Source organism: Trachypithecus francoisi, unplaced genomic scaffold, assembly GCF_009764315.1.
Source record: "Trachypithecus francoisi isolate TF-2019V2 unplaced genomic scaffold, Tfra_2.0 Lachesis_group12, whole genome shotgun sequence".
In the NCBI taxonomy this organism is placed as follows: domain Eukaryota; kingdom Metazoa; phylum Chordata; class Mammalia; order Primates; family Cercopithecidae; genus Trachypithecus; species Trachypithecus francoisi.
Genome location: NW_022681457.1, coordinates 15598725 through 15623603, shown reverse-complemented (window position 1 = coordinate 15623603; position 24879 = coordinate 15598725). Strand labels below are relative to the sequence as shown.

The window sequence follows — 24879 nt, the reverse complement described above, 5'->3', positions numbered from 1 at the left end:
CTGGTCTCGAACTCCTGACCTTGTGATCCACCTGCCTCGGCCTCCCCAAGTGCTGGGATTATAGGCATGAGCCACTGCGCCCGACTGGAACCCTGGTTCTTTAGGACAGTGACAGCCCAGAGTAGTCAGGGCCATCATGCAGGAGGCTTAGGCAGAGTGTTGAGGGCTGGGATTGGGACCTTAGAAAGACAGAGGATCCATTCAGCTTCCTGGCAAAGGAGAGGTTTTGGAGAGCCTGCCAGGTAGAGTAAGTAGTATTTATGTTACATTGAGGGAGAAGAGTGTTATTAACTTGGGCCAGCTTGTGCAGATGTTTAGGGGTAAAAGAGCCTGGCACATTCTGGGTATTACAAGTAGTTTTGTGGGCCTGAGGCCTAGAGGCCTGTAAATCATGGAGAAGCTTCCAGCGAGCTGTGAGCTGTGCACTGGTGGTTCGTGGCTATGAGGCGTCAGACTTTGCCCTGAGGGTGTTGGGGAGCCAGCTTGCTTCCCTGTCCTGGTTGCCTCCCTGATGGACTATCCTCCCAACTGTGGAGGGTAAATGCGAACGGGCAAGAGGAGGCTGGAGAGTAGAGAGAGGCCCAGAGTCCAGTGGAATGAGTGAAGTCTGAATGAGATTCATGGGGCTGGAGTATGGAGAAGAAAACCAGAAATGTTACCCCCAGGAGACTTTTTGACTAATTGCTTAAAAACAACCTTGATTGCTGTCCCTGCTCCCACCCAGCCTGCACACATTTTCTTGCTTCTTTCCTGCCTAGTATCTATTTTACCAAGTGGGTTCTGCTTCAGCTCAACGTTTTTTTTTTTTTGAGATGGACGTTCAATCTGTTGCCCAGGCTGGAGTGCAGTGGCATAATCTCTGCTCACTGCAACTTTTGCCTCCCTGGTTCAAGCTATTCTCCTGCCTCAGCCTCCCAAGTAGCTGGGATTATAGGTGCACTCCACCACAGCTAGCTAATTTTTTCTTTTTTTCTTTGTTTTTTTTTTTTGTTTTTGTTTTTTTTTTTTGGCCTTTTTAGTCGAGATGGGGTTTCACCGTCTTGGCCAGGCTGGTCTTGAACTCCTGACCTCAAGTGATCTGCCTCAGCCTCCCAAAGTGCTGGAATTACAGGCATGAATGCTAGGCCAGTTTTTATGAAGGTTGGAGTCCAGTGGCGGGATCATGGCTCACTTCAACCTCTGCCTTCCAGGCTAGAGTGATCCTCCCAGTTCAGCCTCCCAAGTAGCTGTGACCACAAGGCATGCACCACCATGCTTGGCTAATTTTTGTGTCTTTTGTAGAGACAGGGTTTCACCATATTGCCCAGGCTGGTCTTGAACTCTTGAGCGCAAAGGATCTGCCCACCTCGGCCTCCCAAAGTGCTGGGATTACAGGTGTGAGCCACCATGCTTGGCCATCTCAGCCATCTACTTTGCATAAGATATTGGTACCCTTTGCAGACCTGGGTGGTGAGAGGGAGTCCATCCTTGTTGAGCTTGAATCCCACTTGCTGTCAAGTGATGCCCTTTGCTGGTGAGATGTGGTGGTACCGGATTCAGATGGAATTCGTGGACTGGGCTCTGCCATGCCCTTGTGCCCTCCAAATTGTTGCCCTGGTCCAGTGAAGAATCCTCTGAGAACCTGTTTCCATTTGAGTAAAACTGGGACAGTCATTGTTGCCACTTCATGGGATTGCTGTGAGGAAGTTAGCTCTAGAAAGCATTTGATGGGGGTGCGATGACTCATGTCTGTAATCCCAGCACTTTGGGAAGCCAAGGCAGAAGGATCACTGGAGCCCAGGAGTTCAAGACCAACCTGGGCAACATAGGAGATTGTATCTACAAAAAAAATTAAAACTTAGCCGTGCGTCGTGTTGCGTGCCTGTAGTCCCAGCTCCTTGGGAGGCTGAGGTGAGAAGATCGCTTGACCCTGGGAGGTCGAGCCTGCAGTAAGCTATTATCATGGCACTGAACTCCAGCCTGAGCAACAGAAGGAGACCCTGTCTAAAAAAAGCACTTAGGCCGGGCGCGGTGGCTCAAGCCTGTAATCCCAGCACTTTGGGAGGCCGAGACGGGCGGATCACGAGGTCAGGAGATCGAGACCATCCTGGCTAACACTGTGAAACCCCGTCTCTACTACAAAATACAAAAAACTAGCCGGGCGAGGTGGTAGGCGCCTGTAGTCCCAGCTACTCGGGAGGCTGAGGCAGGAGAATGGCGTAAACCCGGGAGGCGGAGCTTGCAGTGAGCTGAGATCTGGCCACTGCACTCCAGCCCAGGCGACAGAGCGAGACTCCGTCTCAAAAAAAAAAAAAAAAATACAATAAAATAAAATTAAATTAAAAAAGCACTTGATGGTGTCTGTAGTCAAATGTTTGTAGCCAAGTGTGGTGGCACACTCATGTAATCCCAGCACTTTGGGAGGCCAAGGTGGGCTAATTCCTTAAGCTCAGGAGTTCAAGACCAGCCTGGGCAACATAGCAAGACCCCGTCTCTGCACAAAATCCAGAAGTTAGCTGGGCATGGTGGCATATACCTGTGGTCCCAACTACTCAGGAGGCTGAGGTGGGAGGATCACTTGAGTCTGGGAGGTTGAGGCTACAGTGAATCATGATCATGCCGCTGCACTCCAGCCTGGGTGACAAAGTGAGATCTTGTTGCCAAAAAAATAAAAATAAAAATGTGTGGTGGAGTCTGTGCTAGGCATGGAGATACTGCAGTAAACAAATGGAACAGGCTTATTGCTCCTCAGGCAAGATAGACAAGTTAACGTACCATGACAGGAGGTGGGAAATAGTCATGAAAGAAAAGGAATTAGAGTAAGAATGACATGGGAAGACATTTAGACATGGTGGTCAGAGGTGGCAACGTTTCCTCTGAGACTTGGGTGACTGGAAGGTGGCCGCCATGTAAACCTCGGGGGAGGGATGTTCCAGGTAAAGGGAACAGCCAGTGCAAAGGCCCTGGGGCAGAATTGGTATGTCAGACCTAGGGACCAGTGTGGTTGGGGACTCAGGAGCACAGTGGAATGTGGGCAGGAATGAGTTGGGGGAAATCGGCCAGGGCCACGTTATGCAGGCCTGTGTCAGGGTGCTGGTGGCAATGAAAAGAATCACTCATATTTACTGAGCGTTTACTATATATCGGATGCTGTCCTGAGCACTTTGCATGTATGTGCACATGTTCGTTATATAGCAGCTCTCTGTAAGCACATCTTACAGAAGAGTGTACCTGGCTACTTGAGTGGTTCCTGGTCGCTTCAGTGATTGTTAGGTCTTGAGAGATTATGGACCCGAGGCATTCTGGGTACCCTGTCAATTGGCTGATGGTCTTCTATCTGGGCTGTGCTTCTTCTATCAAGGGGAGCTCAAGGTCTTTTCTTTCCCCACTGCAGAGCTAAAAAAGTCCCTGTACGCCATCTTCTCCCAGTTTGGCCAGATCCTGGATATCCTGGTATCACGGAGCCTGAAGATGAGGGGCCAGGCCTTTGTCATCTTCAAGGAGGTCAGCAGCGCCACCAACGCCCTGCGCTCCATGCAGGGTTTCCCCTTCTATGACAAGCCCATGGTGAGCATTGTGGGTACGGAGGCTGTGTGGGTGTGTAAAATGTTATAGGAGACTGGGCGGGCCTGGATTAGAGGAGGGGATATTAGGGTTCATTCGCCAAGGTGAGACTGGACCAGGCTCCCACTGCACCTTGCCTCATTGAAAAATCTTTTTTTTGGGTGAGTGCAGTGGCTCACGCCTGTAATCCCAGCACTTTCAGAGGCCGAGGCAGGCAGTTTACTTGAGCTCAGGAGTTTGTGACCAGCCTGGGCAACACCGTGAAACTCCGTCTACTAAAATACAAAAATTAGCTGGGCGTGGCAGCATGCGCCTGTAGTCCCAGCTACTTGGGAGGCTGAGAAAGGAGAATTGCTTGAACTTGGGAGTCGGAGGTTGCAGTGAGCCGAGATCCTGCCACTGCACTCCAGCCTGGGCAACAGAGCGGGACTGTGTCTCAAAATACATATATATATATTTGGCTGGGCATGGTGGCTCATGCCTGTAATACAAAAATCAGCCGGGCGTGATGACTGGCACCTGTAATCCCAGCTACTTGGGAGGCTGAGGCAGGAGAATTGCTTGAACCCGGGAGTCAGAGGTTGCAGTGAGCCAATATCGCACCACTGCACTCCAGCCTGGGTGACACAGCAGGACTGTGTATCAAAAAATAAAAATAAATTTTAAAAAATCTTTAAATTTTTTTAAAGTTTATTTTATTTATTTATTTTTTTACTTTTGATGAGATAGACCATGCTGTCTCCCCTGGAAACACTGATTTTTGTATTTTTAGTAGAGATGGGGTTTTGCCATGCTGCCCAGGCTGGTCTCCAACTCCTGAGCTCCAGTGATCTGCCAGCCTCAACCTCCCAAAGTGCTAGGATTACAGGCGTGAGCTACTGTGCCACACTAAGAATGTTTAACATACCTTCCTCTACTGAATAAGCACCATGAAAGAGGGGTTTTTGTCTATTTTGTTCATTGCTTTATTCCCAGAGCCTCGAATTGCGCCTGGCATCTGGCAGGTTCTCCTTAAACAGCTAAGTGAATGAGATTGAACCTGGAAGACTGAGGTGTATTCTTGTGTGACAGGAAATGCCCCTGCACTGCACTCCTCTCCTAGCATTGTCTCCTCGGGCCTTTGGCCTGATGTTTATTGCTGTTCCAGCTTCCCTTGAAAATACCAACAACCTTTCTACTGAACACTTACTTTCTGTGTATCAGGTACTGTTCCAAGCACTTTAACTCATTTAGTCCTCATAACAGTCCTTTGAAGTGGGAGATATCATAATCCCATTTTTCAGACAAGGAAGTTAAGGCCAAGATATTTATATTTCTGTGTTTCTCGGTAAGCTCCTGATAAGGTCTGATTTTTTTGTTTCTTGTTTTTGTTTTGTTTTTTGTTTTTTTTTTTGAGACGGAGTCTCGCTCTGTCGCCCAGGCTGGAGTGCAGTGGCCGGATCTCAGCTCACTGCAAGCTCCGCCTCCCGGGTTTACGCCGTTCTCCTGCCTCAGCCTCCCGAGTAGCTGGGACTACAGGCGCCCGCCATCTCGCCCGGCTAGTTTTTTTTGTATTTTGTAGTAGAGACGGGGTTTCACCATGTTAGCCAGGATGGTCTCGATCTCCTGACCTCGTGATCCGCCCGTCTCGGCCTCCCAAAGTGCTGGGATTACAGGCTTGAGCCACCGCGCCTGGCCGTTTTGTTTTGTTTTTTGAGACAGTGACTTGCTCTGTCGCCTGGGCTGGGGTGCACTGGCGCGATCTCAGCTCACTGCAATCTTCGCCTCCTAGGTTCAAGCGATTCTCCTGGCTCAACCTCTTGAGTAGTAGTGCCCAGCTAATTTTTGTATTTTTGGTAGAAATGGCGTTTCCCAGCCAGGCACGGTGGCTGGTGCCTGTAATCCCAGCACTTTGGGAGGCTGAGGTGGATGGATCACGAGGTCCGGAGTTCGAGACCAGCCTGACCAAGATGGTGAAACCCTGTCTCTACTAACAATACAAAAATTAGCCGGGCGTGGTGGTGGGTGCCTATAATCCCAGCTAGTAGTGAGACTGAGGCAGAATTGTTTGAACCCGGTAGGCGGAGGTTGCAGTGAACTGAGATTGCATCACTGTACTTTAGCCTGGGTGACACAGCAAGACAATGTCTCAAAAAAAGAAAGAAAGAAAGAAAAAGAGAGAGGGACAGAGACAAAGAAATGGGGTTTTGCTGCGATGGCCAAACTGATCTCCACCTCCTGACCTCAAGTGACCTGCTCCCTTTAGTCTCCCAAAGGGCTGGGATTACAGGCATGAGCCACAGCACCTGGCCCCTGATAAAGGTCCAGTTTTGAATCTTGGCAATTGGGCTCTGAATCCATGCTCTTAACCCGTTCTGCTCTCTGTTTTGGTAGCGTATCCAGTACGCCAAGACTGACTCAGATATCATTGCCAAGATGAAAGGCACCTTCGTGGAGCGGGACCGCAAGCGGGAGAAGAGGAAGCCCAAGAGCCAGGAGACCCCAGCCACTAAGAAGGCTGTGCAAGGCGGGGGAGCCGCCCCCGTAGTGGGGGCTGTCCAGGGGCCTGTCCCGGTAAGCCAAGCAGCAGAGACCAGCCCTCCCACTGCCAGGCCTTCCTCAGCCACATGGACTGGCTTTGGGGAGAGTTCTCCACTTGGGGCTTCAGACCCCTCCTTTCTGTTTCCTTATAGAGATATGTGTCTGTCTCCCTTTTTGGGTGTTGAGCACCTAGATGATGCTATATCCTCTTGAAACGCTTGTTCCCTCCTTGTGAATGTTTCTCAAAGTCTTTCTTCATGGCTGTGACTTGGTTTCGCTCTCTCCATGGCCTTGATTTTGTCGCCTGTGTCTTGTAACTCATTGTGCATGTAGAAAGTCCAAGTGTTAGGCCGGGCGCGGTGGCTCACTCCTGTAATCCCAGCACTTTGGGAGGCCGAGGCGGGCGGATCATGAGGTCAGGAGATCGAGACCATCCTGGCTAACACGGCGAAACCCCGTCTCTACTAAAAATGCAAAAAATTAGCTGGGCGTGGCGGCGGGCGCCTGTAGTCCCAGCTACTTGGGAGGCTCAGGCAGGAGAATGGCGGGAACCCGGGAGGTGGAGCTTGCAGTGAGCCGAGATCGCGCCACTGCACTCCAGACTGGGGGACTGAGCAAGACTCTGTCTCAAAAAAAAAGAAAAAAAAAGAAAGTCCAAGTGTCTACTAAGCAACTGTTAGGATTAATAAGTGAACTTCATTTAGAAAGGTTGCTGGATATAAGGGCAATATGGACAAAATGAGTTTAATTATTTATTAATATTATTTTTGAGACATGGTCTCACTGTCACCCAGGTTGGAGTGCATCACAGGTTGGTGCCATCACAGCTCACTGCAACCTCCGCCTCAGCCTCCCTAGCAGCTGGAGCTGCTGGTGCGTGCCACCCCCCACCCAGCTCACTTTTGCATTTTTTGTAGAGATGGGGCTTAGCCGTATCACCCAGGCTAGTCTCAAACTCACTGTCTCAGCCTCCGAAAGTGCCAGAATTACATGCATGAGCCACCATGGCCGACCCCCAGTTTTATTTTTATATGCCAGTAACAGACAAGTAGACTTCACATTGAAAAGTAGCACTGAGGGGTAAATCCAACAAAAGGTTTGCAGAACGACTACACTGAAATCACAGAACTCAGCTGGGAGAAATCAGAGATTCAGCAATGGATAGAAAGACTCAGTATTGTCAAGAGGTCAGTTCCATCCAAATTAATTGAAGATTCAACGTGATTGCAGTCAAAATCCCAACCGGTATTTTGGTAAACACTGGACACTGATTGGCTCTTTCTAAATGTATGGAAATACAAGGCTAAGCCAGGCGAGGATAATAAAGCACCCGGACCTGCATGACCAGGGGAAGCTCCAGCAACCAGGCCAGACCCAGTGGCTCATGTCTGTAATCCCAGCACTTTGGGAGGCCAAAATAGTAGGATTTCTTTTTTTTTTTTTTTTTGATACAGAGAGTCTCGCTCTGTCACCCAGGCTGGAGTGCAGTGGCGCAATCTTGGCTCACTGCAAACTCCACCTCCCGGGTTCACGCCATTCTCCTGCCTCAGCCTCCCCAGCAACTGGGACTACAGGTGCCCGCCACCACGCCCGGCTAATTTTTTTGTATTTTTAGTAGAGATGAGGTTTCACTGTGTTAGCCAGGATGATCTCGATCTCCTGACCTCGTGATCTGCCCTCCTCGGCCTCCTAAAGTGCTGGGATTACAGGCGTAAGCTACCACGCCCGGCAGGAGGATTTCTTTAGGTTAGGAGTTCAAGACCAGCCTCCATAAAATAGCAAGACCTCATCTCTACAAAGAATAAAATAGAGAACCGGGCGTGGTGACTCATTCCTGTAGTCCCAGTGGCTCAGGAGGCTGAGGTGGGAGGATTGCTTGAGGACTGGAGGTCGAGGCTGCAGTGAACAATGGTTTTGCCACTGCACTCCAGCCTGGTTGAAAGAGTGAGATCTTATCTCTTTTTTTTCTTTTTTTTTTTTTGAGAGGGAGTCTCAGTCAATCTGTCTCCCCAGGTTGGAATGCAGTGGTGCAATCTCGGCTCACTGCAACCTCTGCCTCTTGAGTTCAAGTGATCTTCTGCCTTAGCCTCCCAAGTAGCTGAATGACAGGCATATGCCACCCTGTCCATGTGCAAAAAAAATCTGCAGCAACCAACCAGGATGATACACAGTTGGCAGAAGGGTAGGAAGACCGACCAAGGGGACAGGATATGAAGAGTCTAGGCAAAGCCACACTTGTACAATTACTTGATGTGTGATGAAGGTACCACTGCACTTGACTAAGGAAAGGAATTTTTTCCCCTAGTTCATGATGCAGGGCAGTTGGATATCTGCAAGGAGAAAAAATTAGCCCTGTCTCATACTATATGCAAAATGTAACTTGAAGTGAATTGCAGATACAAATGTGACAGCTCACACAATATAGCTTCTTTTTTCTTTTTTTTTTTTTTTTTTTTTTTTTGAGACGGAGTCTCGCTCTGCCGCCCAGGCTGGAGTGCAGTGGCGCAATCTTGGCTCACTGCAAGCTCCGCCTCCTGGGTTTACGCCATTCTCCTGCCTCAGCCTCCCAAGCAGCTGGGACTACAGGCGCCGCCATGTCGCCCGGCTAGTTTTTTGTATTTTTAGTAGAGACGGGGTTTCACCATGTTAGCCAGGATGGTCTCGATCTCCTGACCTCGTGATCTGCCCTCCTCGGCCTCCTAAAGTGCTGGGATTACAGGTCTTTTTTCTTTTCTTTGTTTTTTTTTTTTTTTTTTTTTTTTTGAGACAGTCTCGCTCTGTAGTCCAGACTGGAGTGCAGTGGTGCAATCTCAGCTCTCTACAACCTCCGCCTCCTGGGTTCAAGCGATTCTCCTGCCCCTGCCTCCCGAGTAGCTGGAACTACAGGCGTGTGCCACCACACTCAGCTAATTTTTGTGTTTTTAGTAGAGACAGAGTTTCACCATGTTGGGCAGGCTGGTCTCGAACTCCTGACCTCAAGTGATCCGCCCTCCTCAGCCTCCTGAAGTGTTGGGATTACAGGCGTGAGCCACTGCACCCGGCCCTCACACAATAAAGTTTCTAGAAGAAAACAGGAAAATGTCTTCATGACCTTGGTGAGGGCATGAAAAGTGGAAACATCCTGTTTTCCAAACAGGATACAAAAAGCATTGAGTAGAAAAAAAAGATGGATGCACCAGGCCCACTCCTTAGGTCTCTGAGCCTCCGTGTCTCTCTGGCTTTGATGAGTCTCGTGGCTCTGACTGGGTCGTGCTCTATTCGATGCCACTCACATTCTCCAAGTTGGTGATGGTGTCTGGATTACTGTCAACTCCTGTTGTTAACTTCTCTCCTCTTCACTGCACCTAGTTTTCTGTCCACTTTTGACTTCAGATTGTGTTTCCAGCCCGAGTGTGCTACCTGCCATCTGTTGTCTCCCCTCTTCCCCTTGCTGCCATGCGTTTCGTTCTGCACCTGCCCTGAGTGTCCCTTTACATCTCTGCCCTTCTTTGTTTTTGTTTTTGTTTTTTTGAGACAGAGACTTTGTTGCCCAGGCTGGAGTGCAGTGGCGTAATCTTGGCTCACTCCAACCTTCTGCCAGGTTCAAGTGATTGTCCTGCCTCAGCCGCTCTAGTAGCTGGGATTACAGGTGCCCACCACCACGCCTGGCTAATATTTGTGTTTTTAGTAGGGATGGGGTTTCACCATGTTGCCTAGGCTGGTCTCAAACTCCTGACCTCAGGTGATGTGCCTGCCTCAGCCTCCCAAAGTGTTAGGATTATAGGAGTGAGCCACCGCGCCCGGCCTGCCACACATTTCTTTCTGCACCTGCCCTGACTGTCCCTTTCCATCTCTCTCCTCTTTTGATTTTGTTTCTTAAGAGACAGGGTCTTGCTCTGCCTCCCAGGCTGGAGTGCTGTGGCACAATCAGGGCTCACTGCACGCAGTCTTGACCTCCTGTGCTCAAGCAATCCTCCTACCTCGGCCTCCCTTCTCCCAGCCTGTGGCTGGGTGGTCCCTGGAGGGTGATGGCCAGGAGCCATCTCCATGGAAACAGACCTCAGAATTCTGCCAGCATTTAACTCCCAAATAGCATTGAACTCTTTCTGATTTAATATCCCACTAGACCCTGGGTTTGTTTTGTTCTGTCCAGCCCTCTCTGGGTGCCTTTTTTGCCTCTTTCTGGTTGTTTTTCCTTGTATCTCTCACCTGCTGGGTTTGCTCTGATGGCCTCTTCTGTGTCTCCCGGGGCTGCTGTAACCACACCGTGTCCTCCCTCTCTCCACAGGGCATGCCGCCGATGACTCAGGCGCCCCGCATTATGCACCACATGCCGGGCCAGCCGCCCTACATGCCGCCCCCTGGCATGATCCCACCGCCAGGCCTTGCACCTGGCCAGATCCCACCAGGGGCCATGCCCCCGCAGCAGCTTATGCCGGGACAGATGCCCCCTGCCCAACCTGTGAGTATCTAGTCCCACCCCACCAGGTCTCATGTAAATAGTCAGAATACAGGCCTAGAAAGGGACCAATCTGGGGGCTGTTGTAGGTTGGGTGGTCTGGACAGGCCCCTGAGGAGGTGGTACTGAATGAGGAAGTAGCAGTGGGGTTGGGCCCTGGGCAGAGAGGAATTGGCATCTGGTTGGAGGGTCCGGAAGGTTAGGGTAGGCTGGAGTGGTGCCAGCACCTAGATTGATTACACGAGCTATTGAGCACCTGCTTATGTGCCAGGCCCCGTTCTGCACTGTAGGGCTGCAGCAGGGACTGAGACAGAAACCTCTGCTGTCCTGTGGCCTGCAGTCTGTGGGGCCAAAGAGGTGGGAGGCAGACAGGCAACAATATGTGCTATGTTGGGAGAAAGTACCAGAATGAATTCAAGCAGTGTGAGGGATGGAGGAAGGGGCAGTACTAGGGGTCTCCCACTGGGTTCAGGGCTCCTGTGCTCACCGACTCCCGTACACCCTCGCAGCTTTCCGAGAATCCACCGAATCACATCTTGTTCCTCACCAACCTGCCAGAGGAGACCAACGAGCTCATGCTGTCCATGCTTTTCAATCAGTAAGTGGGGCCTGTGGCTGGGTGGTCCCTGGAGGGTGATGGCCAGGAGGCATCTCCATGGAAACAGGCCTCAGAACTCTGCCAGCAGAGCTCTGAGCCAAGTGAGGCTTTGCAGGAGGGACAGCGACCAAAGATGTGAAAGGAGGAGGCTGTGGCTGGGCCCATGGCCTGTGGGGGACACGGGGATGAGGCTGGAAAGGTCTCCATGGCCAGGGCTTGCCGGCTTTTTTCAGCCTTAATTGAGGGCTGAGGGAGTCCGGCTCTGGGCCTCATTTTCCCAGCCCTGAAAATGGGGGCATACAAGGTAACGTACACGTAAAACTACATTGAGATGTCCTTGAACACTGGTTAAGACTGGCAGAAGGCCGGGCGCGGTGGCTCAAGCCTGTAATCCCAGCACTTTGGGAGGCCGAGACGGGTGGATCACAAGGTCAGGAGATCGAGACCATCCTGGCTAACACGGTGACACCCCGTCTCTACTAAAAAATACAAAAAAAAAAAAAAAAAAACCTAGCTGGGCGAGGTGGCGGGCGCCTGTAGTCCCAGCTACTCGGGAGGCTGAGGCAGGAGAATGGCGTAAACCTGGGAGGCGGAGCTTGCAGTGAGCTGAGATCCAGCCACTGCACTCCAGCCTGGGCCACAGAGCGAAACTCCGTCTCAAAAAAAAAAATAAAAGACTGGCAGAAGTCAGCGTGCTCAAAAACAGCAAGTGTGGGAGATGGGGATTTGTGAACTCTTGTGCCTGGCGTCAGGGTGGAGTCCGGTGCGGCCGACGTGTAGAGAGGGGCTGTTCACCGGTGTTGAGTGAAGTTGTGGGTGTGGGTGAGTTCGTCTGGTGGTTCTGTTTCAGAGGCTGTGAGTGGCATTCATCACAGTGTTTGTGGTGAGGAGTTGAAGGCTGTCTGGGAGAAGGGATGGGCTACATGCAGCGTCTCACCATGCTGCACTGCATGGCACTTGGAAGAACGGAGAGTGCAACTTGATAATAGTGCCAAGAGGAGATTGTGAGAACCTGAAAAATATAGAACAGTACCACATGTGCAGCATGTCCACAAAGCTGTATATTTTGTGAGAATGCCAGTGGAAAAAAGGATACCCAATAAACGTGAGGATGTTTGCTTAATGGAGAAAGAAGTATGGAATGAGAAGAGGGAAATTAGAAACAGCAGATCAGAAAAGTGAGAGTAAGGCCGGGCGCGGTGGCTCATGCCTGTAATCCCAGTATCTTTGGAGGCTGAGGCAGTTGGATTACTTGAGGTCAGGAGTTCGAGACCAACATGGGCAACATGGTGAAACCTTTTCTCTCCTAAAAAGTGAGGATATCAGTTATTATTGGTATGGCGGGTGGGTTATGATTTAGGAAGGGCCCAGGGGACCGTGGTGTACTGTTTCTTGATTTAGGTTGCAATTGCATGGGTGTTTGTGTTTAAATTTTTCATGAAATGCTATATTTACATTAGAGTTTTTCAACTCAGTACTATCTGCATTTTGGGCTGGATAATTCTGAGTAATGGGGCCCTGTCCTGTGCATTGGAGGCTACTTGGCATCATTTCTGGCCTGTGTCCACTTGATGCCATTATGTTAGGGAGAAATGCTGAGTCCCTGAGGTCTGTCATTCTCTTTCAGATTCCCTGGCTTCAAGGAGGTCCGCCTGGTCCCTGGGCGGCATGACATCGCCTTCGTGGAGTTTGACAATGAGGTACAGGCAGGGGCAGCTCGTGATGCCCTGCAGGGCTTTAAGATCACGCAGAACAACGCCATGAAGATCTCCTTTGCCAAGAAGTAGCACGTTTTCCCCCCATGCCTGCCCCTTCCCCCGTTCTGGGGCCACCCCTTTCCCCCTTGGCTCAGCCCCCTGAAGGTAAGTCCCCCCTTGGGGGCCTTCTTGGAGCCGTGTGTGAGTGAGTGGTCGCCACACAGCATTGTACCCAGAGTCTGTCCCCAGACATTGCACCTGGCGCTGTTAGGCCGGAATTAAAGTGGTTTTTTGAGGTTTGGTTTTTCACAATCATTTGTCTGTTTGATATTCTTGCTCTTCATGGTTCCTTTCCCTCCACTTCAGCAGCCCATCCTGGGTTTTTGGACGTTGGCATTTTGAAGTTTGCAACCTTGGGGAAGCACAGGATAGTGTAAGTAATATTGTTCAAACTTGGGTTACAATTACTGCTTTGGCAGTTTTGTGTATTATCCCAGTTCACAGCAGGAAATGGAATCCTAGGTCAGGAAATGGAAAGTCAGGGCTGCCACATACAGTTAGGCAGGTTGGGTACTGCACAAGAATATTATATGTTTACACCACCAGTTTTCTAGCAGATGACAAGAGTGTTAAGGAAGAGGTGTTTCTTCACCTTTTTCTACTCTTCACAAAAGTGCAGCCTGTTGTAGCAATGTCCCCACAGAAACCACAGTAGGTAGTTCAAGCAGAAAGGAATTTAATACAGGAAACTTGGTGCTGCTGAAATCACGCGGAGTGTGAGTGGTAGGAGTGGCAGTCTTGAGTTCGAGTTTGCAACCCCTGAATGAACTCCTAACTAGAGTTCAGCGGGATGCCACTCTGACTTCTGGCAGTGCCTGGACTCATTTGATCACTCCTGGGAAGCTACTGACTTGATCCTGGTATGAGGGGTATGGCCGCCTCACACACAGGTGATCTACCTTCCTGGCCAGTGGCCAGCCAGGAGCCTCGGGCAGGTGCCTGACCCCAATTCCCCTGCAGTGTCTAGCTGCGGGGAAGTCTAGAATATGTGACTTGTGGCTGTACAGCCGCATACCCAGCTGCAACTCTGGATAAGAAAGGGAGATTGGGGGCCGGGCACGGTGCCTCAAGCCTGTAATCCCAGCACTTCGGGAGGCCGAGGCGGGTGGATCATGAGGTCAGGAGGTTGAGACCATCCTGGCTAACACGGTGAAACCCCGTCTCTACTAAAAATACAAAAAAAAAGCTAGCCGGGCGAGGTGGTGGGCGCCTGTAGTCTCAGCTACTCGGGAGGCTGAGACAGGAGAATGGCGTAAAACCCGGGAGGCGGAGCTTGCAGTGAGCTGAGATCCGGCCACTGCACCCCAGCCTGGGCGACAGAGCGAGACTCCGTCTCAAAAAAAAAAAAAAAAAAAGAAAGGGAGATTGGGGCCAGGCATGGTGGCTCATGCCTGTAATCCCAGCACCTTGGGAGGCTGAGGTGGGCAGATCACGAGGTCAGGAGTTAAAGACCAGCCTGACCAACATGGTGAAACCCTGTCTCTACTAAAAATATGAAAAAAATAAGCCAAGCACGGGGGTGCGTGCCTGTAATCCCAGCTACTCAGGAGGCTGATGCAGGAGAATTGCTTGATCCCAGGAGGTGGAGGTTGCAGTGAATCAAGATCGAGCCACTCCACTCCAGCCTGGGCCACAGAGCGAGACTGTCTCAGAAACAAAAAAAGAAAGGGAGATTGAGTTGGGCGTGGTGGCTCATACCTGTAATCCCAGCACCTTGGGAGGCTGAGGTGGGCAGATCACGAGGTCAGGAGTTCAAGACCAGCCTGGCCAACATGGAGAAAACCCCATCTCTACTGAAAATACAAAATCAGCCAGATGTGGTGGCGTGCGCCGGTAATCTCAGCTACTTAGGAGGCTGAGGCAGAAGAATCATTTGAACCCGGGAGGCGGAGGTTGCAGTGAACCGAGATCATACCATTACACTCCTAGCATGGGCGACAGCAAGACTCCGTCTCAAAAAAAAAAAAAAAAAAAGAGAGGGAGATTGGCTGGGGGGACTGTCCTTAGCAGTTTGTCACACTCCTGTCCTAGGGAATTTTAAATTGACCAAAAATAACATGTGCATGGCCCGGTGCTGTGGCTCACGCCTATAATCCTAGCACTTTGGGAGGCCGAGGTGGGTAGATTATCTCAGCTTAGGAGTGCAAGACCAGCCTGGGCAACATGGTGAAACCCCATCTCTATTAAAAATACAAAAAAAATTGGCCAGGCGTGGTGGCTCATGCCTGTAATCTCAGCACTTTGGGAGGCCAAGGTGGGAGACTCAGCTGAGGTTAGGAGTTCAAGACTAGCCTGGCCAACATGGTGAAACCCTGTCTACAAAAATACAGAAATAAGCCTGGCATGATGGTAGGTGCCAATCCCAGCTACCCATGAGGCTGAGGTGGGAGAATCACTTGCCCCTGGGAGTTGGAGGTTGCAGTGATCCAGGCTTGCACTGAAGCCTGGGCAACAGAGCAAGAATCTGTCTCAAAAAAAAAATAAGCACAAAAAATTAGCTGGGCGTGGTGGTAGATGCTTATAGTCCCAGCTACTCGGGAGGCTGAGGCACAAGAATTGCTTGAACTTGGGAGGCAGAGGTTGCAGTGAGCTGAGATCGCACCACTGCACTCCAGCCTGGGCGACAAAAAGTGAGACTCCATCTCAAAAAAAAAAAAAATGTATATATGTGTGTGTGTGTGTATATATATGTATATATGCGCATGCACACATTAAAACCCTTTCTCACACCAGGTACATGGAAAAAGGCAATCTTTTGGCAAAAGGTAGATCTACCACTAAATACAGTAGGCTGGGTGCAGTGGCTTATGCCTGTAATCCTAGCACTCTGGGAGCCAAGGTGGGTGGATGACGAGGTCAGGAAATTGAGACCATCCTGGCCAAGATGGTGAAACCCTGTCTACTAAAAATACAATAATTAGTTGAGTGTGGAGGCATGTGCCTGTAATCCCAGCTACTTTGTCGCCCAGGCTGGAGTGCAGTGGCATGATCTCAGCTCACTGGAACCTCCGCCTCCCAGGTTCATGCGATTCTCCTGCCTCAGCCTCCCAAGTAGCTGGGACTCCAGGCACCTGCCACCATGCCTGGCTAGTTTTTATTTTTATTTATTTATTTATTTTTTGAGATGGAATTTTGCTCTTGTCGCCCAGGCTGGAGTGTAGTGGCACGATTTCTGCTGACTGCAACCTCCGCGTCCCGGTCTTAAACTCCTGACCTCAAATGATTCACCCACCTCGGCCTCCCAACGTGCTGGGATTACAGGTGTGAGCCACTAATGAACCTGGTGAAACATACTAAATTCTTATTTTCCTGCCAAGGCTCTAAACCCAATCCTGCTCATGCTCTGCTCTTCCTGTTCACGAGGAATATCAGTATCAGAAGCAGTGAAGATACAGAGCTCCCCATGCAGACCTCTTGTGATGGGAAAGGTGGGAACGAGAGGAATTGCCGTCTGCAGTAAATGATGTTTATTGCTGACAGGCAAGGGGAAACATCTTGCCCACCACACTGGCAACCACGGCCTACTGGCTATTAAGTATGTGGGGTCCGTGGTCAGCCGGTCCTGGTTTCTGCTTTCTGGGGACTTCCTAGCTGTTAGCCTATGGGCAGTTGATGTCCCCTCTCTGAGTTTTGTTTACTTCCTGTGTAAAGAGTAGTCCCTCTATATTAATACCATGATGATGTTTGTAGTTATTACCCATCCCCCAACACACACTCTCTCTCCCTTTCAGACACTTAGCAAACACTGAATAAGTTCAGCAAATATTTGCTGAGTACCTATTGTTTGCTACATACTTTTGTAGGGATAAGATATGCAGTGATGCCGGGCACGGTGGCTCAAGCCTGTAATCCCAGCACTTTGGGAGGCCGAGACGGGCGGATCACGAGGTCAGGAGATCGAGACCATCCTGACCAACATGGTGAAACCCCGTCTCTACTAAAAATACAAAAAACTAGCCGGGCGAGGTGGCGGGCGCCTGTAGTCCCAGCTACTCGGGAGGCTGAGGCACGAGAATGGCGTAAACCCGGGAGGCGCAGCTTGCAGTGAGCTGAGATCCGGCCACTGCACTCCAGCCCAGGAGACAGAGCAAAACTCCGTCTCAAAAAAACAAACAAACAAACAAAAAAGATATGCAGTGATGAATAAAATGGACAATTTCCAATATTGTATTGTGATGAAAACAAAACTGATGTGGTGGGGCCAGCACACTGAGAGGCCGAGGTGGGATGGTTGCTTGAGGCAAGGAGACCAACCTGGGCAACAAAGCGAGACTTCATCTCTAGAAAAAAAAAGAAAAAAAAATTAAAAGTTAGCCATGTGTGGTGGCACATGCCTGTAGTCTCAAGCTACTTGGGAGCCTGAACCAGGAGGTTCACTGGAGCCCAGTTCAAGGCTGCAGTGAGCTATGATGGCACGACTGTACTCCAGCCTGGGTAACAGACCAAGAATCCCCATCTCAAAACAAAAAACAACCTCGGCTGGGCCGGGCATGGTGGCTCACGCCTGTAATCCCAGCACTTTGGGAGGCTGAGGTAGGTGGAATACTTGAGATCAGGAGTTCGAGACCATCCTGGCCAACATGCTGAAACCCTGTCTCTATTAAAAGTACAACAACAACAACAAAATTAGTTAGACGTGGTGGTGTGTGCTTGTAATCCCAGCTACTCGGGAGGATAAGGCAGGAGAATCGCTTGAACCTGGGAGATGGAGGTTGCAGTGAGCTGAGATCTCACCACTGCACTCCAGCCTGGGTAACAGACCAAGAATCCGTCCAAAAAAAAAAAAAAAGGCCTGATGTGAAGGGGATGGTGGGGCTGGGAACAGTACTGAGTGGTCCAGAAAACCCCTCTGAGAAGGTGCATTTGAGCTGAGCTCATAGTGCTTGGTGTTGGGTTTGTAGACATGGCACAGACCTAGTCTTCATCCCTGACAAACTCCTCCCTGGCCCCAAGCCTGTGTGTGTCCATTCTCTTCTAAAAAAACGCTTGGACTTGCCAGTCTAGAGGTGAGGGTCCCTGGGAGCAAGGCAGACCCTCTGGAGAAGGATGCTCAGCCTGTGGATCTCTGAAGCACACTTTGGAGGTGAGAGATGAAAAAAAAGAGGCTGGGCGTGGTGCCTCACCTCTGTAATCCCAGCACTTTGGGAGGCTGAGGTGGGCGGATCACTTGAGGTCAGGAGATCGAGACCAGTGTGGCCAATATGGTGAAACCCCGTCTCTACTAAATATACAAAAATTAGCTGGGCATGGTGGCACATGCCTATAGTCTCAGCTGTGTGGAGGCTGAAGCAGAAGAATTGCTTGAACCTGGAAGGTGGAGGTTGCAGTAAGCCAAGATTGTGCCACTGCACTCCAGCCTGGGTGACAGAGCGAGATTCTGTCTCAAAAATTTAAAAAATAAAAAAAAAAAAAGTGCTTCTCAGTGGCCCTGCTCCTGTGGCTGCGATATGGAGGGAGAGTACAAAGTGGGGATACATCCAGCTGCTATGTTGTGAGCTGTCTGTAGAGGTCCATGTGTCAAGAAAACTGAGGACAGAGGCCCTCAGTCCAGTTCCCACAAACAACTGAATCTCCACAACAGCTGCCTGAATGGACTTGGAAGCAGTCCTCCCACAGTTCAGCCTTCAGATGAAACTGTACCCCTGGCTGACAGGCTGATTGCAGCCTTGTAGCAGACCTTGAGCCTGAGATATTCGACCCACAGAAAAGTTGATAATTTTGGTCTTTTTTTTTCTAAACAGGGTCTTGCTCTGGAGTGCAGTGGCATGATCATGGCTCACTGCATGCAGCCTCTATCTCCTGGGTTCAAGTGGTCCTCCCACCTCAACCTCCTGAGTGGCTGGGACTATAGGTGTTTACCACCATGCCCGGCTAGTTTTTCTTTTTTTTTCTTTTTGTAGGTATGAGGGTCCCACTGTGTTACCCAGGCTGGTCTCAAATTTTTAGGCTCTAGCAATCCTCCTGTCTCAGCCTCCCAAAGTGCTGGGATTACAGGCATGAGCCACTGCACTGGGCCAATGTTGGCCTTAGGCTAAGTATGCAGCAGGAGATACATGCATTGGGCTTTGGGAATTGAAGTCACTTCTACTTCTTTGTGGCTTTATCAGTAATATGGGGCAGGGGGCACAGTCCCCACAGCTGATTCTTGAGTGTTCTGAGTATCCTTAATACTTCACACACTTTCATATATCTGAACTTTGTTCATTGATTATCTCCCCTTTATTTTTCATTCCTTGATGAATCTCCAGGGTCTGGATCAAGGCCTAGCATACTTTATGTTATCATGAAATCTTTAATGAATGAAGAAATGATTTTTTTTTTTTTTCCTGAGATAGGAGTCTCACTCTGTCACCCAGGCTGGAGTGCAGTGGCATGATCTTGGCTCATTGCAACCTCCACCTCCCAGGTTCAAGCAATTCTCCTGCCTCAGCCTCCTGAGTAGCTGGGACTACAGGCACGTGCCACTACGCCTGACTCATTTTTGTATTTTTTAGTAGAGACAGGGTTTCACCATATTGACCAGGCTGGTCTCAAGCTCCTGACCTTGTGACCTGACCGCCTCGGCCTCCCAAAGTGCTGAGATTATAGGCGTGAGCCACTGTGCCCAGCTGATTTTTTTTTTTTTTTTTTTTTTTTGAGACAGGATCTCACTCTCTCGTCCAGGCTGGAGTGCAGTGGCATGATCTTGGCTCACTGCAGCCTCCACCTCCCAGTTTCAAGCGATTCTGGTTTGGCTTCCCAAGTAGCTGGGACTACAGGTGTGCACCACCACGCCTGTCTAATTTTTGTATTTTCACCATGTTGGCCAGGTTGGTCTCAAAAAACTCCTGACCTCAAGTGATCCGCCTGCCTCAGCCTCCCAAAGTGGTGGGATTTCAAGAGTAAGCCACCATGCCTGGCCTGAATGAAGAAATAATTTTTTTTTTTTTTTTTTTAGGCGGAGTTTCACTCTTGTTGCCCAGTCTGGAGTGCAATGGCACTATCTCGGCTCACCACAACCTCCGCCTCCCAGGTTCAAGCAATTCTCCTGCCTCAGCCTCCCTAGTAGTTGGGATTATAGGCATGTGCCACCATGCCCAGCTAATTTTTTTTGTATTTTTAGTAGAGATGGGGTTTCTCCATGTTGGTCAGGCTGGTCTCAAACTCTCGACCTCAGGTGATCCACACACCTCGGCCTCTCAAAGTTCTGGGATTACAGGCGTGAGCCACTGCGCCAGGCCAAGAAATAATTTTTTAAAGAGGGTTTTAAAGTGGGGCCGGGTGCAGTGGCTCACACGTGTAATCCCAACACTTTTGGAGGCCAAGGCGGGTGGGTCACTTGAGGTCAGGAGTTAGACACCAGCCTGACCAACATGGTGAAACCCCATCTCCACTAAAAATACAAAACTAGCTAGGCGTGGTGGCACATGCCTGTAATCCCAGCTACTTGGGAGGCTGAGGCAGGAGAATCACCTGAACCCAGGAAGGGGAGGTTGCAGGGAGCACCATTGCACTCCAGCCTGGGCAACAAAAGCGAAACAATGTCTCAGAAAAAAAAAAAAAAAAAAATTGCATTTGGAAGCCAGGTGCAGTGGCTCACACTTACAGTCATGGCTACTTAGGAGGCTGTGGTGGGAGGATAGCTTGAGTCCAGTTGTTCAAGGCTGAGTGAGCTGTGATTGTGGCACTGCACTCCAGTCTGAGCGACAGAGTAAGACCCTGTCTGTAAAAAAAAAATCTTTCAGGCCGGGCATGGTGACTCACGCCTGTAATCTCAGCATTTTGGGACGCCGAGGCGGGTGGATCACCTAAGGTTGGGAGTTCAAGACCAGCCTGGCCAACATGGAGAAACCCTGTCTCTACTAAAAATACAAAAATAGCTGGGCATGGTGGTGCATGCCTGTAATCCCAGCTACTCGGGAGGCTGAGGCAGGAGAATTGCTTGAATCCAGGAGGCAGAGGTTGCAGTGAACCGAGATCATACCACTGCAATATGAGACTCCATCTTAAAAAAAAAAAAAAAAAAAAAAGATAGCATAGCAATGGCTGTGGGCCTGGATACAAGTCTTAGCCCCTCCACTTCTCCAATTCCTGGCTCTGTAAGCCTTAGACAAGTTCCTTAACTCCACACTTCCATTTCCATGTAATAAGGGGTTATAGACCAGGCATTGGTGGCTCATGCCTGTAATCCCAGTGCTTTGGGAGGCTGAGGCGGGAGTATCACTTGGGGACATGAGCTCAAGACCAGCCCAGGCAGTATAGAAAGGCACTGGCTTCAGAAAAATAAAAATAAAAATAAATCATCCAAGAATGGTGACCCGCCTACTATTCTACTCAGGAGCCTGAGGGGGAAGGATTTCTTGAGTCCAGGGGTTCAAGGATGCAGTGAGCTATGATCACATCACTGTACTTCAGCCTGAGCAACAGCAAGATCCTGTCTCAAAAAATTAAATTAGGCTGGGCTTGGTGGCTCATGCCTGTAATCCCAGCACTTTGGAAAGCCACGGTGGGCAGATTGCTTGAACCCAGGAGTTTGAGACGAGGTTGGGCAACATGACGAAACCCTGTCTCTACCAAAAAATACAAACAATTAACTGGGCATAATAGTGCATGTCTGTGGTCCCAGCTACTCGGTAGGCTGAGGTGGGAGGACTGCTTGAGCCCAGCAAATAGGGGCTACAGTAAACCAGGATCATGCCACTGTACTCCAACCTGGGCAACAGAGCAAGACCCTACCTCAAAATAATTATTTAAAAAAAATGGATTAATCGGGCATAGGTGGCTTGTGCCTGCAGTCCCAGTTACTCAGGAGGCTGAGGTGGGAGGATTGCCTGAGTCTAGGAGGTTGAGGCTGCGGTGAGCCACGATGGCACCATTGCACTCTACCTGGGCAACAGGGTAAGACCCTGTCTCAGAAAAGAAAGGGAGGGTTTATAATCACTCCTCCTGACATGATACAGAGTATCCATTTGAGTTCATAACATAAATACGTACTTGGTGAATGCTCTGTAACTACTGGCTTTTTTTATTGTCCCCATTTTACATATAAGGATGCTGAGGCTCTGCGAGGAGAAATAGCTTAGCCCAGGTCATCCAGTGGGAAGCGGCTGGTGCAGAGAAATAGTGATTGTGGTGGGACATTGCCTAGCCTAAGGTTCAGCATACAATATTCAGTCAGTACTCCAGGGCTGAGCTGTTTCTGGTCATCAAAGGGCTGCCTTGTTCTCCTGCCCCACAGCACAGGAAATTCCAAGGTGGTTTTCCTTACAGGCTCCTCCTGCTTCTGTCGCCAGAGGGGACAGCAGAGGAGCCCAGGTACCTAAGCCAACTCAAGAGAAGATGGAATTGAATATCTCAACCACCTTGTCTGGGCCTCTGTGATTGTTGAGGAGGGGGCTGTCACTGGGAAAGCTGTGAGCTGCTTTGGACCTTATCTGGAAATTTCCTTGGGCTTGCAGCCTTTACCCTATCCTTGAAATGGTTCTGGCTGGGTAGCAACTTCTAGGTGGTGTGGGTGAAATTTGGGACTGGTTTAGGGTGGGGATAAGACCAAGAACACAAGTTTCCTTGAGCTATGGGAGAGAGGGAGGGGAGGAAACTGGAGACCTCAGCACCCCTTTGCTCACTCTCTTGCTCACAGTCCACGATGGCCTGGTCCCTGGTGTTCCTCGGTGTCATCGTCTTGCTGTCTGCCTTCTCTGGACCTGGTGTCGGGGGTGGCCCCATGCCCAAGCTGGCTGACCGGAAGCTGTGTGCAGACCAGGAGTGCAGCCGTAAGAGTGGGGAGGGGAGAACTGGGGGCTTGGGGTGTTAGCCTGTGTGGAGGGTGCTGCATTCCCTTCTATTCCTTCCCTAGACCCTATCTCCATGGCTGTGGCCCTTCAGGACTACATGGCCCCCGACTGCCGATTCCTGACCATTCACCGGGGCCAAGTGGTGTATGTCTTCTCCAAGCTGAAGGGCCGTGGGCGGCTCTTCTGGGGAGGCAGTGTGAGTCTTGGGAGAGTGAAAGAGGGAAGGGTACAGGGCTGGGGGACATTCATTATCCCCATAAAGGGAAGATCTAACCCTAACCCTAACCCTAACCCTGGGGTAGATTCATTATCCCCATAAAGGGAAGATTTGAGGGGGATGAACTGAAATAGACATTGTGGGGGGATATCCATCCTTCCTTCCTTCCTTCCTTCCTTCCTTCCTTCCTTCCTCCCTCCCTCCCTCCCTCCCTCCCTCCCTCCCTTTTTTGAGACAGCGTCTCACTCTGTTGCCCTGGCTAGAGTGCGGTGGTGCGATCTCAGCTCACTGCAACCTCCACCTCCCGGGTTCAAGCGATTCTCCTGCCTCAGCCTCCTGAGTAGCTGGGACTACAGGCATGCGCCACCACGCCTGGCTAATTTTTGTATTTATAGTAGAGATAGGGTTTCACCATATTGGCCAGGCTGGTCTCGAACTCCTGACCTCGTGATCCGCCCACCTCAGCCTCCCGAAGTGCTGGGATTACAGGCGTGAGCCACTGCGCCCAGCCCTTATTTATTTATTTTTAATTTTTTTTCCAAGACAGAGACTTGCTGTGTCACCCAGGCTGGAGTGCAATGGTGCAATCTTGGCTCACTGTAACCTCCACCTCTTGGGTTCAAGTGATTCTCCTGCCTCAGCCTCCGGAGTACCTGGCATTACAGGCATGCACCACCACACCTGGCTAATTTTTGTATTTTTAGTAGAGACAGGGTTTCACCGTACTGGCCAGGTTGGTCTTGAACTCTTGACCTCATGATTTGCCCACCTTGGCCTCCCAGAGTGTTGGGATTCTAGATGTGAGACACCGCCCCCCCCCCAGCCTATTTTCACTTTATTTACCAATTTTAGGGCACCTGCTATGGTCCCACGTTCTGTTCTAGACACCAAGATACAACAACAAATGATCCTTTTTATTCTAATGGAGGGAAATGAGCAAAAAGCAAGTCATAAAAAATAGCAGCCGGGCACAGTAGCTCACACCTGTAATCCCAAGTAAGGCCAAGTTGGGAGGATAGCTTGAGCCCAGGAGTTCAAGACCAGCCTGGGCAACATAGCAAGACCCCCCATCTCTACAAAAAAAAAAAATTAAAAATTAACTGGGCGTCATGGTGTGTATCTGTCGTCCCGGCTACTCGAGAGGCTGAGGTGGGAGGATTGCTTGAGCCCAGAAGTTGAGGCTGCAGTGAGCCATGATCGTGCTACTGCACCCCAACCTGGGCGACACAGTGAGACCCTGTCTCCAAAATAATAATACTAATAGAAGCAAATATGCGCTGCTGTGAGAATGAACAGAGACTGACTTGGGTGGTCAGAAAAGGCTTCTGAACAGGTGACATTTAAGCTGAGATTCATATGACAAGGATGGAGCCAGTTACGTGGAGATCAGGGAGAAGGGAGAATGCAAAGCCTTCAGCAGGCATAAGCTTGCCATCTTCCCAGACCCTAGCTTTTAACTCATCTTCCCTAGGTTCAGGGAGATTACTATGGAGATCTGGCCGCTCGCCTGGGCTATTTCCCCAGTAGCATTGTCCGAGAGGACCAGACCCTGAAACCTGGCAAAGTCGATGTGAAGACAGACGTGAGTGTCATGGGGGCTGGCAAAAAATCTGGGGGGAGGACCCTTAGGTTGTGGGGATGGGCAAAAATGCTCCCACCCTTGGCTCCCTAGGTGTGTGCGCTGGGAGAAATTCTTTCCCTGCCTCAATTTTCTCACCAGTAAAATGGGTCCAGTTGGGAGGTGCAAAGATTAGAGGGCTCTAGGCTAATTTGCGTAGCACTTGTGTGGCCAGACCTGGACCCTGCCACTGCAGCCTTTGCTAAAACCATTAGATCCTTTGTGGTGTGACCGCTGGTTTTCTCTCCACTGTTTCCCCTTTCTCTGTTTCAGAAATGGGATTTCTACTGCCAGTGAGCTCAGCCTACTGCTGGCCCTGCCGTTTCCCCTCCCTGGCTTTATGCAAATACAGTCAGCCCAGTGCAAACGACCTGTCTCTGTGGTCTTTGGGGTGGGGTAGGGTGTGGTGGGGACT

The 24879-nt window shown here is 50.2% G+C and overlaps 2 protein-coding genes and 1 long non-coding RNA gene across 8 annotated transcripts in view; 2 read left to right on the top strand and 1 right to left on the bottom strand.

Annotated features, from left to right (window-relative positions):
- The window catches only part of SNRPA (small nuclear ribonucleoprotein polypeptide A), a 16243-nt gene extending 3135 nt beyond the window's left edge, over positions 1 to 13108 (top strand). For all 3 annotated transcript variants that reach the window (XM_033224941.1, XM_033224944.1, XM_033224940.1), the window contains 5 exons: positions 3374 to 3546; positions 5917 to 6096; positions 10331 to 10504; positions 11011 to 11099; positions 12727 to 13108. In XM_033224941.1, coding sequence (XP_033080832.1) covers positions 3374 to 3546; positions 5917 to 6096; positions 10331 to 10504; positions 11011 to 11099; positions 12727 to 12886 — 776 coding nt within the window. In that variant the 3' untranslated portion in view covers positions 12887 to 13108. The remainder of the gene's footprint in view (positions 1 to 3373; positions 3547 to 5916; positions 6097 to 10330; positions 10505 to 11010; positions 11100 to 12726) is intronic.
- LOC117091942 lies at positions 8037 to 23899 on the bottom strand. The gene is made up of 3 exons (XR_004440578.1): positions 23528 to 23899; positions 20263 to 20266; positions 8037 to 8184 (listed from the first exon to the last, which is right to left on the bottom strand). It is a non-coding gene; the product is annotated as an uncharacterized LOC117091942 (long non-coding RNA).
- On the top strand, positions 13104 to 24833 carry MIA (MIA SH3 domain containing). Of its 4 annotated transcripts, none has more exons than XM_033224949.1 (5): positions 13104 to 13229; positions 22476 to 22608; positions 22692 to 22825; positions 24318 to 24428; positions 24738 to 24831. In XM_033224949.1, exons 2-5 carry the CDS (start codon positions 22482 to 22484, stop codon positions 24759 to 24761), a joined length of 396 nt encoding a protein of 131 aa, XP_033080840.1. In that variant the 5' UTR covers positions 13104 to 13229; positions 22476 to 22481; the 3' UTR covers positions 24762 to 24831. The 4 variants fall into 4 exon arrangements, with proteins under 4 accessions (XP_033080840.1, XP_033080839.1, XP_033080838.1 ...); XM_033224948.1 differs by lacking the exon at positions 13104 to 13229 and adding an exon at positions 21641 to 22248; XM_033224947.1 differs by lacking the exon at positions 13104 to 13229 and having other exon boundaries at positions 21641 to 22608; positions 22692 to 22768; positions 24738 to 24833.
- Positions 24834 to 24879: the final 46 nt, after the last annotated feature.